This window comes from Lolium rigidum, chromosome 4, assembly GCF_022539505.1.
Source record: "Lolium rigidum isolate FL_2022 chromosome 4, APGP_CSIRO_Lrig_0.1, whole genome shotgun sequence".
Taxonomy (NCBI): Eukaryota; Viridiplantae; Streptophyta; class Magnoliopsida; order Poales; family Poaceae; genus Lolium; species Lolium rigidum.
Genome location: NC_061511.1, coordinates 139,319,216 through 139,338,497, shown reverse-complemented (window position 1 = coordinate 139,338,497; position 19,282 = coordinate 139,319,216). Strand labels below are relative to the sequence as shown.

Here is a 19,282-nt window from a genome sequence, read left to right as displayed (position 1 = left end):
GTTGTCAATCTCACTGGCTTGCTGTAACAAAGGATTAACACGTATTGTGTGGAAGATGATTGTTTGCAGAGAAAACGAGTAAAACAAGTATTGCGACAGATTTGTATTTCGAGTATTAAAAGAATGGACCGGGGTCCACAGTTCACTAGAGGTGTCTCTCCCATAAGATAAAAGCATGTTGGGTGAACAAATTACGGTCGGGCAATTGACAAATAGAGAGGGCATAACAATGCACATACATGACATGATAAGTATAGTGAGATTTAATTGGGCATTACGACAAAGTACATAGACCGCCATCCAATTGCATCTATGCCTAAAAGTCCACCTTCGGGTTATCATCCGAACCCCCTCCAGGTATTAAGTTGCAAAGCAACAAACAATTGCATTAAGTATGGTGCGTAATGTAATCAACAACTACATCCTCGGACATAGCGCCAATGTTTTATCCCTAGTGGCAACGACATAACACAACCTTAGAACTTTACTATCCTTGTCCCGAGTGTCAATGCGAGGCATGAACCCACTATCGAGCATAAATACTCCCTCTTGGAGTTAAAAGTAAAAACTTGGCCGAGCCTCTACTAGAAACGGAGAGCATGCAAGATCATAAACAACACATGTGTAATAACTTGATAATTAACATGACATGATATTCTCTATCCATCGGATCCCGACAAACACAACATAGAGTATTACAGATAGATGATCTTGATCATGTTAGGCAGCTCACAAGATCCAACAATGAAGCACAATGAGGAGAAGACAACCATCTAGCTACATGTATGGACCCATAGTCCGAGGGTGAACTACTCACTCATCACTCCGGAGCGACCATGGCGGTGTAGAGTCCTCAGGAGATGAATCCCCTCTCCGGCGGGGTGCCGGAGGAGATCTCAGAATCCCCGAGATGGGATCGGCGGCGGCGGCGTCTCGATGGGTTTTCCGTATCGTGGTTTTTCGCCTCGGGGGTTTCGCGACGGAGGCTTTAAGTAGGCGGAAGGGGCGAGTCGGGAGCCGGACGAGGGGCCCACACCACAGGTCGGCGCGGCCAAGACCGGGCCGCGCCGCCCTATGGTGCGGCCACCTCGTGGCCCCACTTCGTGTGTTCTTCGGTCTTACGGAAGCTCCGTGGAAAAATAGGACCCTGGGTCTTCGTTTCGTCCAATTCGAGAATATTTCGTTACTAGGATTTACTGAAACCAAAAACAGTGAGAAAACGAGAAGCGGCACTTCGGCATCTTGTTAATAGGTTAGTTCCAGAAAATGCACGAATATGACATAAAGTGTGCATAAAACATGTAGGTATCATCAATAATATGGCATAGAACATAAGAAATTATCGATACGTCAGAGACGTATCATGGCGCTTAAGGAAGGGAGAGAACTAACGGCCCATTACGCCCACGATTGCGCGAAAATCGAGGAGCCATCTCGGTCGTTACACGGTCAAACCCTAAAACGTTGAATGAACAGGGCTAGGGCTAGCTTATCATGATGGACCCGTCAAATCAGCCTGCAGCAGTTATACGTCATCAATGACGTCATGACTTGAAAGCATTCGAAGGAAACATGAAAAGTTATCCGATGAAGGACTTGAGTCTAAGCACGGATTGCGAGCATCCGTACCTAGACTCGGGGGCTACTCCCATCGGGAGCGGCCGACGCGCACCCGATAAATGAGGACTCGACGGAATGAGCGGTCGAAGGATAAAGTTTTGAGCCGGCACTCGGTTACGTGAACACTCGCACCCGGATACTCGGGGCTTGTTACTCCCCATCGGGAGTTCGTGATGCACACCCGATAGAAATTTTTTGCACTCCGAGGATCATGCCGGGGACTTGATTCGTGTAGGGTAACGGTGTTTTGCCATCGGCGATTAACCAAACAACGATTGGGCACGTTACTTATTATCCTTTGCGTAAAAAATATATCGGATGATTTATGAAGACCTCGGCGAGAGGAAAGTATTCGAGTGGTACAACTTGAGTCTACGCACGGATTGCAAGCATCCGTACCTAGACTCGGGGGCTACTCCCATCGGGAGCGGCGCGCGCACCCGATAAGAAGAAGATGAAGCACAATTAAGATGAGCAAGAACAGTGAAGGAGAAGAATATCGAAGAAAACATGCATCGGTCTCTACCCGAGTTATTTTCGGCTAGACACTCGGGAGCTACGGCGTGGGCATTACGCTTCGGGTAACCAGTATTGCCCTATCTGATATTGACAAGTTGGAGGCCCATGAAGCTACTAGAAGGCGAGATGGGCCACTAGGCCGGTGCGTCAGAGGATTCCTTGGCGGACAAGATCAGGAAACGGACAAACAAGGAAAGATTAGATCTAATCTCGTAAACCTAGTCGTCCTCGGGTAGGACTCTTGAGACCGGCCTCCTATATAAAGGCCGAGGAGAGGGCCTGCGAGGGACACAATCAATCTTAGCGACAATAGCCAACGGACGCTTAGAACTAGGTTACCCTAGCAACTAGCATCTCGACGAGATCACGGCCGAACTATTCGGCACCCCATTGTAACCTGTTTTCATCATAATCAAAGAACGGACATGCAGGACGTAAGGGTTTTACCTCATCGAGGGCCCCGAACCTGGGTAAATCGCTCTCCCCGCTTGTCTGTGTACCGATGTCTCGTGTCAGCTTTCAGGATTCCATCAACCCTAAGCCCCTATCGGAGGGCATTGCCGAGGAGCACCCTCGACAGCGACGGTGACGATCTAGAGCGGTCGTAGTCGGCTCGGGCATGGGTAGGAGGTGGGGAAAGCGGTGCGTCTGGCTGCCAGGCGAAGCCCACGCGGGTTTCTGCGACATGCCGCGAGGCACCGACGCGCCCGATCCGTGCCCTCTACGAACGGGCCGGCACGTGGTTGCCGGCGCTGAAAGTGCATGGAGCCCTCATGTGTGGTTTTGGTAATTAATGACAATTCCTATGGACTAATGTTTGCATTGAGTTATATTTGTAGGAGTTGTCCACAGGCAATGCTTGAACCATATGTTGGCTTCAAGATTGCAATAAGAAGAAATTGATGAAGAATATTAAGTGTCAAGTATGTATTGAAGATGAAGTGATCCCTCAAGTTTAACTTCAAGACATCAACATGATGAAGAATGAAGAAATGAAATGCAAGTTCAAGATGAGCCAACTCGAAGAAATCATTTGCTTGAAGCTTGCCATCCATATGGTGTTCATGGATATGTGAAGTTGCGTCGAAGAAGAAGCTCTCTCATGGTGGATTATGGCAGAGCAATCCACAAGACTTCGTCAATCAAGCATAATCAAGAAAGGCGTTCCATCTTGTTGCGGTCAAGATCATCATCATCGAGCTCAAGTGAAACACGCAAGGTAAGGTTTGCTATTTATAGGGTTTCTTTCTTACCGGTCTGATGGTGTAGTTAGAGACCGATTTATAGTTTAGTTGCCGTACTATCAAGAGGGCTCTTGAGTGAGTAACTCGATCGTATCGTTCGGAGTTCTCAAACCTGTGCATTCTTGCATCATCTTTCTTGGTTGTTATTTGGAGCTTATCCATGTGGTGTTTTAGAGCTTGTGTTTATTTCCATGTCAAGCTCTAGATCATCGAAAATGGATTCTGCATGAATCACTTGTTGCATTTTCGATATTGGAGTTTTTCTCGGTTTCTCGTATTGAGAAGTTTCACTCTAAAATCCATAGAAAAATCAACCCCACTTATTCTTTAGTTATTCACTCTTTGTGGGGGTAGCTCTTTTCATCTTTTTTATAACAAAATTGGTTTCACCTAAATTCGAGTTTCCTAAGTCAAATTGTTGCATTTTTCATATTAGACGTTTTACCGGCTTGTATTTTATAGATAGGTAAAATATTTATTCATTTGTTTCTATCCTCCCTTGCTAGACTATGATGTTTCTATGCATATTGTTGTGGAGCTCGTCGTTGTGATTTCAACGAGCCCAAGATCATCAAAATTGGAGTCCGGATGCAAAAGTTCTTGAGGTTTTCGTATCGGGTGTTTGGGTATATACAGGGAGGCCGGCAGTGCCGCCAGGAGCACTCCGGCACTACCGGCCTGTCGCGATTTTGGCCCCAACGGGCAGAAATCTGAGACCCCTTTTAAGTCCTTCTTCCTCCTCTCTCTCCCCAGCACTTTTGGGCTTCTTCCGCTCTCTCTCTACTCCATTGTTGACCTTGAGAAGCTTCCTCTCCCTCTAATCTCTCCATGATTCTTGAACCTATTTGACGAAAAAGAGAGAGGAGATCTAGATCTACATCTTGACCAATCAAACCCCTCTCTTTGTGAGGGGAATCCACTAGATATAGATCTTGGAGAAATTTGGTGTTCCTCCTCTTATTTGTTCTTCCTCTGTTATTCCTCCAATAACTTTTGTAACTTTGTTGGAATTTGAGAGAGAAGGACTTGAGCATCTTTGTGGTGTTCTTGCCTTTGCATTTGGTGCATCGGTTTGAGTTCTCCACAGTGATTCGTGCAAGTGAAAGCAAGAAAGTTGTTACTCTTGGGTTCTTGAAACCCTAGACGGATTTGAGGCCTTTGTGGCGATATCTTGGGAGCCTCCAATTAAATTATGGATGTGTGCCCCAAGCTTTGTGTAAGGCCCGGTTTTCGCCTTGAAGGAAATCCCTTAGTGGAACCGTGACCTAGACCTTTGTAGCGAGGGTCACCGGAGAATAAGGTGAGGCGCCTTCGTGGCGCTCGGTGTGTGGTGTGACTACCGCATCTTAGGGTGAGGCCTTTGTGGCGTTGGTGTGCATCGAGCAACCACACCTCAAGGTGAGGCCATTTGTGGCGTTCGGGGGCACTAAGCCACCACACCTCTCCAACGGAGATTAGCAGTCGCAAGAGTGTGAACTAAATTATCGTCTCCCGCGTGCCTCGGTTATCTCTATACCCGAGCTTTTTTACTTATGCACTTTACTTTGTGATAGCTATCGGGCTTGAAGTTATATATCTTGCTATTACATAGTTGTTTTTATTGCTTAGCATAAGTTGTTAGTGCACATAGGTGAACCATAGTATATAGGATTTGGGCTTGACAAAGTAAACGCTAGTTTTATTCCGCATTTGTTAAGCCCAACTCGTAAAAGTTTTAAACCGCCTATTCACCCCCCTCTAGGCGACATCTGTGTCCTTTCGGGCGCTTCTATTGGACTCGAAAACTAGCCGGCGCCTTTTAGGGCGCACCGATGCGAGCCCAAAAAACCACGCCACCCCCAAAACGCTACCGGGGCCGCTATGGGACGCGCCGGTGGAGATGCACTTAGAGCTAACTGCAGCTGTTGAATCGCGCCAAGATTCGTGCATCGTCTTGAACCTTGAGCACATCGAGCAGGAGGGGGAGGGGAGCATGCTCCGAGCCGGAGTCGGTGACGGCGCGGTTGGCCGTGTCGGAGACGGCAACGACGAGGATGGACCTAATGCGGGTGCAAGGTGACTCTTCGAAATAGCCTTTCGCCCCGCTGTATTAATATAGCAACCACCGAATGTGGGAGCGGGATCTGCAGTGGAAGAGCCTCCCGCGGCCGGGGCGGCGCCCCGCGGCGAAGAGGGAAGAGGAAGCCATGCTGTGGAGGGGTTTCTTTCCGGGTTTGGGTTTAAGAAAAAGAAATTTTGTTCTTTTTTGTGCTCAATCAGGGTTTTTGTGTGCAGTTTTTGAGATTCCAAAATAAACTCGAACCGAGAAGGCGGCGGAGGGAAATCGTTCGAATCCCTTGACGAACTCCCACTCCAAACTCCCAATCCCCTTCCCACAAGCCCCGACCGCCTCCATTCCTTTCCATTCGGAGCCTAAACCAATCCCTCCCTAATATCATGGCTGCCTCACCGCCGCCGCCGACCACAGCCCGCCGGAACCGTACCCGCCGCGGCGAGCCGCCCTCGACCACGGCCTCTCCGCCGCCTCCCACCACCATCCGCCGGAACCCTCCCCGCCTCGGCAGGCCGCCGCCGACCCCGACTCCGACTCCGGCCCGCTCCACCAAATCCAAACCCAAATCCAAACCACTCTCACGCCTCCTCGACGAAGAAGCAGCAGTCACCGCCGCCGGCATTTCCCCCCTCCCCCCTCCTCCTCCCACTCCCCCCGCCGACACCGGCACTGCCCCTACTCCCCCTCCTCCTCCCACTCCCCCTGCCGACGCCGGCATTTCTCCTATCCCCCCTCCTCCTCCTCCTAACCCCACCGCCATCGCGCTTTCCTCCTCGTCGCAGTCGGCGGAGGAGCGGCTGAAGGTGTACCTCCGCATCCGCCCCCTCCCGGTCCCGGAGCGGGAGCGCGGCGGCAAGCCTGGCGGTCGCCCCAAGGCCAAGGAGCAGCAGGCCAGGAAGCCACCCAAGCAGGCCGGGGACGCGGTCTGCCTCGTCGCCACGGGCCCCAACTCCGTCGCCCTCACCGTCCCGCAGTCCAAGCTCGTCGACCACAAGCGCGGCCGCACCGAGGTCTTCGACGGATTCTCCGCCGTCCTGCCACCCGACTGCTCGCAGGTATTATTGAAATCCCCCCCTTTTTTTTCGAGAAAACGAAAGAGATTTTGCGTTTCATTTCATTGAACATGAAGACACCGGGGTACAATCTCTAGAAGGAGGGACACAAACACACGCGCACACGACCGTCCTGACGAAGCGACTACAACTTGGTAAGGAGGTGCCCTCTACAGACCGCAAAGACATTAGGCCTCGCCAAGCCTAGCCTCCAACCAAGAATGGCGAGGCAACGGGATTCGGGGCAGCAGGGCAGCGACACCGCCGTTGCAAGACGCCTCCGGGGACGTTTCATCTCAATGACTGCCTAGGCCGACGTACCTCGCACCCATTGTGCCTAGAGAGTTGGCAGGTGGGAGTCAGGGCTTCGGCAGGAACTGCTGTACAAGTGTCGGTGAAGTGCTCGCGCTGCGCTCCCTACGCCTCCAAGGAGGTAACCTCACCCTCGGGCGCCGCCGTTGACAGCGCAGGCTGCTGCCGCACAGGGATTTCGCCCCGACCCAAGAATGAGGACCTCCGATGACCATTCGATGCAGGGCAGACCGGAATTGACGAAGCAGGCCGCTGGAGAAGATCTTCACGCAGGGGGGAAGCCTAGGAACTTGTCTTCGCAGGAGGGGGCACTGACCCGTGCAGCGCCAACAGCCACCGCCGGAGCGCGTCGAGCAGGCGAGTGCTTGCACCGCTCCACCGTGGACAATGGCCATCGCCGCACCGGCCCGCAGCTTCCGCCGCCGGGATTCAACGGGGCATAGCAGAGCAGCCGCCACGGCTCGCATGCCAGGCGACCTTGACCAGCGACGGACGGGAGGACGGTGGGAGGACGGAGATAGCGGGAGGGGCAGCCAGCAGGTCCCGCCGCCAGCGACTTCGCATGGATGTGGCCCGCCTGGCCTAGGTCAGGCCCAGATCGGGCCCTGGCGCCGCCTCCAGCAGGTGCGCCGCCACCGCCACCAGCCAGCACGCCGCGCAACCTCCTGGCGCCGCACCGCCGCGCCGAAGCCCGCATCCGCTGCTTTTACACCAAGCCGCCTCGCAGCCGCGCGACCCGCGCGATGTCACCTCTCCGTGCGAAGAAGCCCTGTCGGGGTGCGCCACACACGCAACCCCCCGCCTTTGGCGGCCGGGCGCCGCCACCACCGGAGTGGGGGTAGTTTTCTAGGGTTTGGTTGTCGCCTCCGGAGTCGCCCGCGTGAGCGACCCGGAAGGCAGGCGGAATTCTCTTCCAAAAATTCAATCTTCTAATGATGACGATGATCCTCGCTTAGGGATCCTTTGGTTCATAGGATAGGAAAATCATAGGAATAGGAAAAACATAGGATTGAGTTTCATGGCTAGTTGAATCCTATAGAAGATGAGTTGTGTTTGATTGTGCCAAAGGAAATTTTCCATGAGGTATGACCTAATGTTTTATTCCTATAGGATTTGCACTACAAGATTCCTATATGATTAATTCCTATAGGATATGTTCCTATGAATCAAACAACTAGTGTAGGAAAAATTCCTATAGGATCTAAATCCTACACAATTCCCATACGTATCCTGTCAATCAAAGAAGCCCTTACTATACCCAAGAAAAGTTCAAAAACAAAACCCTTACAAATCAGGTCCATTCCGACCTGCATTTGTCCACAAGGCCTACGATGTTCGATCCAGTGCCCGGATTAGAACATGTTTGACCTGCATCTGCGTCTAGGCATTTTGATGTTCAGTGTCCTTACAATATACTGCTTATTATTCACTGCAAGGTTGTATTAGTTGTACAGGACCATTTATTCTAGAACAGACATCTCTGTTTACCGGGCTGTTATTTTGATGATCTTGGTTCCCTCTCTGCCAATACATTTATTGAATGCTATTTAATTTCCCTCAACTCCATGCAGCATGACCTCTTCAGTCAAGTGATGAATCCGCTTGTGGATGACTTTTTGGGAGGAAAGAGTGGCCTCCTGGTTGCAATGGGTCCGACTGGGTCTGGGAAGACGCATACCGTCTTTGGCACTGCAAGACATCCTGGTATTGTACCTCTCACGCTACAGAAGATCTTCAATACGGCAGATGAAAGCGATGTTGGCAATCAACCGACAAGGTACACCTGTTTTGGTGTTTTTACTACCAAATTAGTACAGTTAGTTATGTATAAGCTGCATATAGTAATAGCGGGTCTGCTAGGATTGAGGACAAATGATGCATCTCGAATCTAAATATACAATGGTTTATAAAATTATTTAAACATGCAAGTCTCTAATTTCTAAATCATAAAAAAGTACATTTCTGGATTTTAACCACAAACTTGTCCCTTTCAATTCATGCATATAAGTGGACCTTGGTTTCTATGTAATAATATGGTACCCTTGCCCATCCTTTCTCAAATATCTCTCACGATCTGCAAAAATGCAAATCCTCGCTAGATTTTGTAGCTGTGGTGGATGCTTTAAATTTCATTGCAACTGCTACTATCTCTTAACGAGTTCCATTTCATACTTCCAGATCGTTTTGCTTGTCAATGTTTGAGATACTTTCTGAAGGAAAAGCAGAAAGGATTCTCGACCTACTGTCTGATGCAACTGACCTTGTCCTCCAGCAGTCATCTATAATTAAAGGTCTTAAAGAGGTACCTTCAAAATAATCACTTTGAAATTTGAATTTTCCTGATGGGGACATATATATGTTTACTCTGACATTAGTTCAAATTCTCTGACCGCAATTTCCTGATAATTTCAATTTGATGGTCAGAATTAAGATGAATGAGATGCCTATTTCCTGTCCTATAAGGATTTTGCACTTCTTGCTGTAACTAGCCTTAATTTCGGACCCGATAGATAGGGTCTTGGAAAGACACATGCCATTTGACTTGCATTGCACATCAATACTAATATTCTTAGTGTCATGCAATAAGTTGTTCGCTGCTTTGCAGGTGGATATTTCAAATTTCATGGATGCTGAGAGCTTAGTTTCACGTGGTATGCTTAAGCGTAGCACAGCTGCAACAAATGCTAACAGCGAGTCAAGGCATGTTTTCTATACACATTCGTTGACCTGATCTTTAATAAAAAAAATAACACTTTGTCCTGAATAATGGGCATTATTGTTTCATTATCTTTCCTCTCTAAGTCTCTGTGCCTTTTGTTTTTCTTCTCAATCTTTGTAGTTGTATATGATCATATTAAGATTAACTTCATACTGTGTTGCAGCCGATCACAGTGCATTATCACTGTACGTGCTACTCATAAAAATAATGACCTACAAAGTGAGCACCTAATTGGTGGATCTGTTCTGACCATAGCAGACCTTGCCGGCGCGGAGCGAAAAAAGAGCACCGGAAATATGGTCAGTTAATCTACCATTGTTTTAAGTACCTGTATTGTATAGCAACAATCCTGAAATCATGTCATGTCACTTTTTCTTGTACTGGATATTATCCTTGGTCTACATTAATTTGATCTTTCCCTCCAGGGTTCAAGGTTGTTAGAGAGTAATTTCATCAACAACACATCCATGGTTTTTGGGAACTGTTTGAGGGTACTTCCAATTGCCTTGTCTTTTGTACCTCCTTTTTCACAGCACCTGCTGCTTTCCAAATAATGTACTTTTTTTTTTTGCTTATTTCTATTTTAGTGAATTGTACCTGCCTGCTAATGATTGCCTTTTTCAACTCTGGCATCTGCAGGCTTTGTTAGATCATCAGAAAAATCAGAAGAAAACCTTGGAAAAACATTTCAAGAACTCAATGGTATATTAAATATTAATATCCAATTCATCAACGTTTGTAACACATACTTTTACTTGTAATTCTCTTTTTTATTTGTCCTAAATATTTTGCATTTTGATAGTTGACAAGGTACTTGAGAGATTATCTGGAAGGAAGGAAGAAAATGACACTTGTAAGACACTCTGACCTGAAATGATCTGCTTTTCACATCAACTGCTCCTGAAATGCCATTCTTGAACACTTGAATGTTCTATTGAATACACTTCATTTTATCAATAAAGAATGTTTTAAAATTCACTTCAAAAAGTAGGCAGGACTAGGGAGCTCACAAGTGGGAGTTCCATGTGAGGAGTTTGGTGTGAGCACTCGTTATGCCCCACACAGGAATAATGGTTCCATGGATAACGGTATTGGGGCTAATTTTGGATGAGGCAGTTCCTAAAGAATTATTTTATTTGCATTTGTTATAATGTCCCAAAGTATAACTTCAGTGAGGTTGATGTGCATCTGTCATTGGCTATTGTGAAGGATAACTGAATGTTACCTTTTCAATCGAGGCACATTTTCACATGTCATTTGCAGTCTATATTTTGTATGCTGAAAGAGTTGTCAGTTCTCATTTGCAATATTACTCTGAGGTCTACAACAGTGTATATTGTCTATTGATTAGTTCACATTTTTAATTAGCATTTCTATTGTTTCTCAGATTTTGAACGTGAAACAAGGAGATGATGATTATTCGGATACATCATATTTGCTCAGACAAGCATCTCCTTACATGAAAATAAGGTATTATTATCTGAACAATGCTCTTTTATTCTCCACGTGTATTATCTTCTTAAGAAGAAAGGGGAGGAAAACATGGGAGTGTGATGCATCTTACTTCACTAATTAGAGTTATAACCTAGTCTTGTTTACGCAGATCAGTCCTAGTGTAACAGTTATCATATTTCCTATCAGGGTTAGATAAAAGAATGCAAGGAGCAAAAGTCCTATCTAAGCCTTGAATGGAGCCATTGACAGATATTTGTTTATTAATATGTCGCTTATAGAAATGCATAATTTTTATTTTATGGAATTAGAGAAAGAGGTGTAAGAAGACAAAAATCATAAAAGTTTCATTGCAAGAAATTAGGAACAAATAACACATGGGCTCAGGACATGACCTTTTAACAATTTTTTGTATGGCCTGTTTTCAATTGTCAAATGCAAGAGGGGATATAAGAGAGACTGGGGCAGGGAACATGAGCTTCTTTTGTCATTTCTAAATTCTGTTCCTCCCAATGTCAGAGCGAGCCTTATTATTTGGAAATATGATACTTCAGTATTACACCCTCTGTTCATTATTATAAGATGCTTTAGGTTTTTTCGAAAATGCATGTATCTAGATGCGTTTCAGTGTGTAGGTTCACTCATTTCGGTCTGTATCTAGTCCACATTGAATTATCTAGAACATCTTATAATAGTGAACTGAGGGAGTATGTTATGCAAGAGAGGCTTCTGATCTATAGGGTCATAGGAAGAAGCGCCAAATGAAAGGAAATGTGATGAAGGAAGTGAGCCTAGCTTTCTTAGGTGGGGAAGTGGATGTACAATCCCACCATCCCTGGGCTCAAGTCCTCAAGGACCTGAATTTGAGTCCCTATTTTCTCTAAACAAAAAATGAAAGCTAGATGAAAAAGGCATAGTATTAATTACCTAGTCCAATGGGATGCTTTTCAAGAATGTGCTTGCTCTTAAGACAAAACTTAAAGTGCTTAGTGTTGCTTAAGTTTATGTTGGTCATTCTGTTGCATTCGCCAGAAAACATTGATACACACATGCATTTATATCATTCATTCATTATCATGGATTATGAGTAACGACTAATCTAGACTAGTTGCTTGACTAGTCTATGAGTCTTAACTTGACTGTCGACTAGCTTGCTCGACTCGACTAGTTTGTAGAGTTGAGCGGTCAAGCGACTAGTCATAGACTAATCTAGATTAGTCTTAGTATTTGAGTCGATTGACTCAATTTTGGCATGAATAAGTGAGGCTCTCAGCCCGCGGGATGGAAAGTTAGAACACTAGCTATTTCCAGGCTTGATTGGCGGCGGCCAGAAGCATTGTGACGCCCTCCCTCTGCTGGTTTTGCTCCTACCTGGTTGCCATATATGTACTAGCTACTGCTGAAGTACATGTCAACTAGTCCAGCAGTAGTCTAGACTAGTCACGACCAGTCCATGAGTCGGTACCCTGATGACTCGGCTCGACTTGTCGACTCGTAATCCTTGTTCATTATTCATTTTATTTCATGTTATCTTTTCAGATACACCAGCCTTGACGATTCTTCTGACTTGGCTTCCCAAAAGAGAAGCAGTGTTTCCTTGATCTGCCAAGAAAACAAGAAAAGAAGAAAAGTTCATAAGCCTGAAGCTCTTACGGTACAAATTGCTGTTAATTTTCTAGTGATTTCAGCCCATTTAACTTCTGTACTGTGCAGAGCCTCCATTAATTACTGCGATCTTGAGATGTTTGGTTGTGGTGCATGTTGATTTCACAGTTTTGTTTTGGACAAATCTTTAAATATCTTAGCCTAGTCCCTCTATGAACTAAATGTTTATTGTTTTCTTCCATGTTGATCATATTTATTTGACCAATAACATCTCCCATATGATATGGTTCAAAACAACTACTCTTGTTTCCATAGAATGGAGTGCTATATCTTGAATGATCAATGTGCCAATTTTTAGTGTTAAGTTCAGAAACCTATACTAAGTAAGGACTCAAAGGGCCAAATATTCTATTGAGTGCCCTTGTCTCAAATATCCCATCATGTTTTAGTTTACAACTATTATTTCTGATTCATGATCTCTGGACTCTAGTAGAAACATGGAACATTTCATATCTTAGTTGGAGTTTTTGAATGAACCATCTGCTGTGTTATGTTCTGCAGGCTGAAGGAAAGGGCAGCGTTGATAAATCTGACGAAATTAAACTTTCTGAAAGAGGTTCTCTTTACCCTCACCATTATTTGATTTGTTTCAATGGCTCATCTCATGCATTTGGTTTTGACTAAGATCGCGGAGCTGATGATATTGTTGGCCTTTATGTCTTAGTTCTGATCCTGGTTCTTGAATCGTACTTTTGATTGCAAACCACATTGTTTGTATAATATACATCAACATGTCTTCAGCAATCAGTATATTAATAAGTAACTCTTATCGCGACATTCATCTAATATTATTTCTTTTTCATGTATGCCTACAGATGAATTTCTCAATTCAGAGCTGCAAAGAGTGTCCCGAAATGAACAAATAATGAAGAACCTTTTCAGGGCCCTATGGGCTGTTTCAAAACAAAAACTTATGGTAATCTGCAGTAGATTTTGTTTCTTATGTATGTTTAGTTTGCTGAAGCTCTTTAGTATGGTAATCTCTGTGGAGGGCTAATATAGTCAGCATACTGATGCAATCTACTTCTTGTACAACTCATTATTGTAAACGTAGCAATCCTGAATGTTTTGTGATTGTTTATAGTTGTTAAGTAAATTGGCAAATTCTTCTGATAAACTTCCTTTCTAATTCGCCTCTATCCATGTATTTTATTAGGAATCCGAGAGCGCTGCTAGAAGCATGAAAGAATTGCTCAGTGAGAAAGACATCCAAATTAGAGAGCTGAAAAAGGAGTTGAATGACCTGAAGTCTTGTTCACATGAGAAGCTTCCAGTTGCTGAAGATACCCATTTGGAGCAAAATGATGCTGTATCCCCTGGCCAAGCTGATCTAAGCTCGGCTTCTCAATCTAATCAAACTGACCTGGGATCCAGTGACGTTGCATTTGATGATTTCCATGTAAGTTAAGGAGACTTCAACTTATAGTACCTGACTTTTACTGTTTATTTAGTGCCTTGTGTTTTCATGATATATGACTTGGAAACTGGAGGTAGGGTTGGGTAGTTTTCTGCTATTCCAAACAATAGTTAAATATGCTTTTGTTTGTTCTACAGTTGGGCACTGAGTTAGTAGTAGAAGAGGTCTCAGAAGAATTCACATGTTACGATTCTGAAAAATCTTCAGCTAATTCTGACAAGAAAGGTTTGTATGTTCACAACAAACGCGTCCTGCTCCATACCATCAAATGGTTGTTTGGGTTCTGAATCCATTTTTTATAACAGGGAAGTTCGTTGACTGTGATACCTCTGTTACTAACTTGATAGAGGATCAAGAGTTGAACTCGAGATCTCTGAAGGTTTGATAGTTATCCTTTGACTTTCTGCACTCCCTTATGACCACATAGTTCACCATTGTGATGCTACCTAGTGTCAAGTAAAGTCGCCGAATCTTGTACTGATAGACAATATCCTCATATTTTCTAGACAGAGGAACCGTGTACTTCTGATGCGTTTGTTCCCAAGTGCAATGTCCAAAAGGAAAGTACTGAGGTGAACAATTTTCTTTCACTTTCTATTGTATGTAGAAGTTGTTTCGTGTTGCATTAAGCATAGCTCTTGTGCTGAGAAATTCGAAGGATGGTTGATGGAGCACAATTAATAATACTACTCCTCCGTCTATTAAAAGGTGTCGAAGGTTTCTCTAAATTTAGATGTATCTATACACTAAAAAGTGTCTAGATACATTTGAATTTAGACAAAATTTTGACATCCTTTTATCGACAGAGGTAGTACATATGCTCGCAATACAACTGGGAAAACATTTTTTTTAACCTTCTTAGCCTCTTATTTCAGATAATGGGACAAATGGTTGATAAGAAATTGGATAATTCTGAGAGGTTTTCTGAACAAGCATCTGTGCATGATGGTGCTGTAACACATGCAACCAGTCATTTGGATCATCCATCTGATCAAAGCTTTACAGGTTGGTTATATTTATCTGGTTTTTCTTCTTGCTGAATAATTTAACATGCTAACATCCACGGGAATTAGAAATCATATATTATAATGGTGCGCAAACTGAATCTCCACTTTGCATGACAGCTCTTAAACTGCTCGACAATAACTGAAATACAAGTACCATTTCTGCAGATCATCATATACTTCCATGTATAAAGCGTGAACATGCCAGCCTGTCCGCACATGGTTGTGGTCCCATGGAACAAAGTGAAGAAGAGTTAAGCAAACTGGAGGATAGTCAACATGGTGTTGATGTAAAAGGTTCAAAGTTGTTTCTTATGCCTGTTATTGTTGTTGGTAATGATGCACTTTGTTTAAGAAATTACCTGATCTTTGAACAGAAATGAAGCATCTGCATGCCGAAGGAACTACAGATGAGAAAGAGAACTGTCCATCACAAGTAATTAAAGATAAAAAGGAGGACCATCAGGCAGAAGGAATCACAGATAAAAAAGAGGACCTTTCTGCTTCCCAGCCTAGCAAGACAAAGAGAAGTACAAGGTGAGTGAGTGTAGTTACTGCAAGAGGAGATGCTTGCTTGTAGGAATCAGCTTGATAGTAAACATTTTTACAACAACCTGTGGGTGTGGTTTCGTAAAAGCAGGAGGTTGCTGCCGGTATCGGCCATGATGCTAAAAGAGTTCACCGGGCCCAACATGGATGTTGCCGTGGATGCGAAGAGGGCAGCGGTACATCTTTCTCACAACCTCTATATGAATGTGCTTGGATTTGGGGTCTACGAATTTGTAACTTGTGTTGGTAATGCAGGATGTAGGCGGTAAATCGTCAGGTGAGGCTGCTCCAGGTGGGAGATCGGAGAAGCTAATTCAGCTGCTGAGAGCCCGTCCGGTCACCAAGACTCACCACCGTAGCTAAGCAGTAGAGTAGAATTTCTTTTTTGTTTTGTTTAGGAAGAGAAAAGTGGCATAACAGATAGTGAAATCATGATCACTTTGTGCTTTGTCTATATCTCCACGCTGCTTGCTTTTCTATGACTTCTGTGAACCCGGTTTAAGGCCAATCATCAGATGAAAGGGAAAATTTGAAGTCCCTGTCAGAGCCAGGTTCTGTAAATCTGTTTATGTGCTCATAAATTTCAGTGGCCATAATCCAAGACAAAAGTTCTGCTCTCGTCCTCTCCTACACAACACCGCAGAGAAACGGGTTCCCTTCCACTTCAGCGGTGGGTGAGGGGAACCTTGGCAACTTGTGTCAGGCCTGTAAATAAGGGCAGGTCTAGGTTTTTTGAGTGGGGTTGTATGGTGGCATTGGAGACATAGGGTCAAAGTGTACAACTCGCCTGGGTTCCATCATCTTGGTTGTGCTTCGGAGTGAATTATGACTTCACTTATCCTATCTGACTATGTTTATTAGGTTCGTTTTCTTGAGTTCTACATTATATTATAAAAGTTTTAAGCAACAATAAACTAATCCTAAAAATTCAGGTACTCCCTCTGACCGGAGGGAGTAAGAAATACTATGTTTTCTTTTTGAAATTATTCATGGCATGGAAGTTCATTGTGTTATCTTAAGATATTTTTCTTTTAACCTTTTGCAACCATTTCGATTTTTGAAACATTACACTTTTTTCTCTTCTTCTCTAACCAATATTTCTATTAGATAGGTTTAGCAAACTAATTTTTTTATTTTGGAAATCCAAAAAATCTTTAGATCAACCATGCATAAGAGTATCTCCAACATATGATGTAAACAAAAAAGAAACACATTGGGCAAAAAACTGTAATAGATGCCCAAACCAAAAATAAAAAAAACAAGGCCTAATTTTTTTTACAGCCCGCCCTAAAATTTGCGTTTGCTGATGTAAATATATGGCACCAAATGTAGTTTTACAATGAGCCCTAAAACATATCTTCGGCCGCTCGAAGCCCAATCACGAATTGCCACTTCCGAGCGCCACTCCTCACCATTGGATTATTACATGTTTGAGTGATCCTATTTTGCATCATCTAATTGCTGCCCAAAATTTGATGCCCAAAAAAGTGGCAAAACACAAAAAGTTATGCCCTATAATCCAGAATATTTTTGAGAATCATTCCCACTTTTTTCCTAAATAATAATGTTTGTCGAGATCAGATACACCTATGAACTAGTGGTAAAATTAACCAAACCAGCCTACCAGCCTCGGTAGATGTTCCAAAACCCCATTCTGCAGAAAAGCCCATTTAGCAGCCCAATCCCCTTTCCCCAAACCCTCACACTCCGCCGCCCGCACCAAACCGCCGGAGCGCCCGCGCCACCATGCACCGCCTCCTTCCTCCTCGCGTCGGCCTGCTCCGACGCCTCTCCACGGCCGCCGCCTCCCCACCCCATCCACCACCGCAGCCGCGGGCCGACTCCCTGTATCTACGGGTCGCTGCCGCAGTGATCCCGCGCATCCCGCTGACCCCCGTGCTGGAGCAATGGGCCGTCGCCGAGGGCCGCGCCGTCGAGAAGCACGACCTCCAGGCTATCATCAAGAAGCTCGTCCTCCGCCGCCGCTTCTCCCACGCGCTTGAGGTCTCAATCACCCTAACCCCGAAGCGAACACTCTGCACCTCGCTTTTGCTGATTCGTTGTGCTCTTGCAGCTGTCCCTGTGGATGACCGACCGGCGGCACTTCCCCCTGTCGCCCGGCGACGTCGCCTACCGGCTGGAGCTGCTCACCAAGGTGCACGGCCTCCAGAGTGCCGTGGCCTACTTCGGGGGCTTGTCAGTTCAGCTCAAGAAACCTCAGTGCTACGGCTCCCTCCTGAAATGCTATGCGGAGGCCAAGTCCGTTGACGAGGCTGAAAAGCTCTTTGCGGAGATGCAGAAGATGGGGATGATGAGTTCATATCCTTACAATGTGATGATGAAGCTTTACTTGGAGCTCGGGCAGGTTGAGAGGGTGCGCACCATGTACAAGGCTATGGAGGAGAGTGGCATCAAGCCTGATGTATTCACTGTCGACACTCTGTTGAAGGTGTATGCAGCTGCTGAAGATCTCAATCGGGTTGAGGAACTTCTAGAGAAGTCCGATCCGAAGATGCTGAGTTGGCATTCACATGCCAGTGTAGCCAGGCTTTTCATGAAAGCCGGGCTCCAAGGAAGGGCCCTGCAGGCTGTTGAGGAATCTGAAAAGCGGATTAGTCCGAAGAATGGCAGGGTTGCATACGGGTTCTTGCTTTCTATGTGTGCTGATTTGGGAATGAGTAGCGAGGTGGACCGCATTTGGAATGCCTATAAGTCCAAAGTGCCGACATGCAACTCGATGTATATGTGCAGGATAAGTGTACTGCTTAAGATGAATGACATCGATGGGGCTGAGAAAGCCTTCAGAGAGTGGGAAAGTAGGCATGTTCACCATGATATCCGGTTAACTAACCTACTGCTAAATGGCTACTGTGCAAATGGCCTTATGGAGAAAGCAGAAGCTCTCGTGGATGAAGCCATTGCCAAAGGGAGGACACCTTACGCTAATACTTGGTATAAACTGGCTGGTGGGTTTTTCAAGGATGGCCAGGTGTCAAAGGCGGTGGATATGACAAGGAAAGCTCTTGCTTCCGCAACTTTTGGATGGGAACCTGACCAGACAAATGTGCTAATGAGTCTGGAATATTTCACGGAGCAAAAGAATATTAAAGCAGCTGAGGAAATAGCAAGCCAGCTGCGGAGTTTGGTACCTTTGACAAGGGAGGTTTACCATGGTTTACTGAAGACATATGTTCATGCAGCACAGCCAGTGTCAGATTTACTTGATCGCATGAATAAAGATGGTTTTGAGGCTAATGAAGAAACAGATAGAATCATTGCTGGAATATGCCGGTAGATATGCGCAGGTTGCTATTATTGAACAATTTCTTTGGTTGTTTTCTAGTTTGATTTCCTCCAGTGCTTAGTGCTTACCTAAGGCATTGCAGTTTTTTAACCTTCTATGTGATGGCCTCACAGGGCAGAGGGGATATCAAATACTCCCTCCGTCCACAAAAGGATGTCTCAACTTTGTCTAAATTTGCATGTACCTACACACTAAAACATGTCTAAATACATGATATTTTGATAAAGGTGAGACATCCTTTTTAGGATGGATGGAGTATATCGTTAGAGTATGGTCATTTCAATTAATACAGAGATCTGTATTTTTGTTAGTATCAGATAAGATATCATGCAATGCGATTTTTTAGTAGTCTCACAAATCATTCTTTTATGT

General features: G+C 45.0%; 2 protein-coding genes across 3 annotated transcripts; both read left to right on the top strand.

The window, feature by feature from the left end:
- The first annotated feature begins 6,389 nt into the window (after positions 1-6,389).
- LOC124708464 (kinesin-like protein KIN-6) lies at positions 6,390-16,224 on the top strand. Of its 2 annotated transcripts, none has more exons than XM_047240147.1 (21): positions 6,390-6,491; positions 8,372-8,577; positions 8,979-9,102; positions 9,406-9,500; positions 9,683-9,818; positions 9,945-10,010; positions 10,159-10,221; positions 10,322-10,372; positions 10,907-10,989; positions 12,511-12,625; positions 13,138-13,192; positions 13,452-13,552; positions 13,793-14,035; positions 14,191-14,278; positions 14,359-14,432; positions 14,560-14,625; positions 14,929-15,058; positions 15,226-15,354; positions 15,435-15,594; positions 15,695-15,782; positions 15,862-16,224. In XM_047240147.1, exons 2-21 carry the CDS (start codon positions 8,393-8,395, stop codon positions 15,967-15,969), a joined length of 2,160 nt encoding a protein of 719 aa, XP_047096103.1. In that variant the 5' UTR covers positions 6,390-6,491; positions 8,372-8,392; the 3' UTR covers positions 15,970-16,224. The 2 variants fall into 2 exon arrangements, with proteins under 2 accessions (XP_047096103.1, XP_047096102.1); XM_047240146.1 differs by having other exon boundaries at positions 6,408-6,491; positions 15,698-15,782.
- A 1,128-nt stretch (positions 16,225-17,352) lies between these two features.
- On the top strand, positions 17,353-18,954 carry LOC124647562 (pentatricopeptide repeat-containing protein At2g20710, mitochondrial-like). Its single transcript, XM_047187484.1, is given in 3 exon segments — positions 17,353-17,610; positions 17,681-18,893; positions 18,896-18,954. Coding segments are annotated over 3 exon segments (1,530 nt in total).
- Positions 18,955-19,282: the final 328 nt, after the last annotated feature.

Coding starts and splice junctions, on each gene's coding strand:
- LOC124708464 (XM_047240147.1), top strand. CDS start 8,393: ATGAATCCGCTTGTGGATGACTTTTTGGGAGGAAAGAGTGGCCTCCTG. Junction 10,222..10,321: donor AACATTTCAAGAACTCAATG/GTATATTAAATA, acceptor GCATTTTGATAG/TTGACAAGGTACTTGAGAGA. Junction 14,279..14,358: donor AGCTAATTCTGACAAGAAAG/GTTTGTATGTTC, acceptor TTTTTATAACAG/GGAAGTTCGTTGACTGTGAT.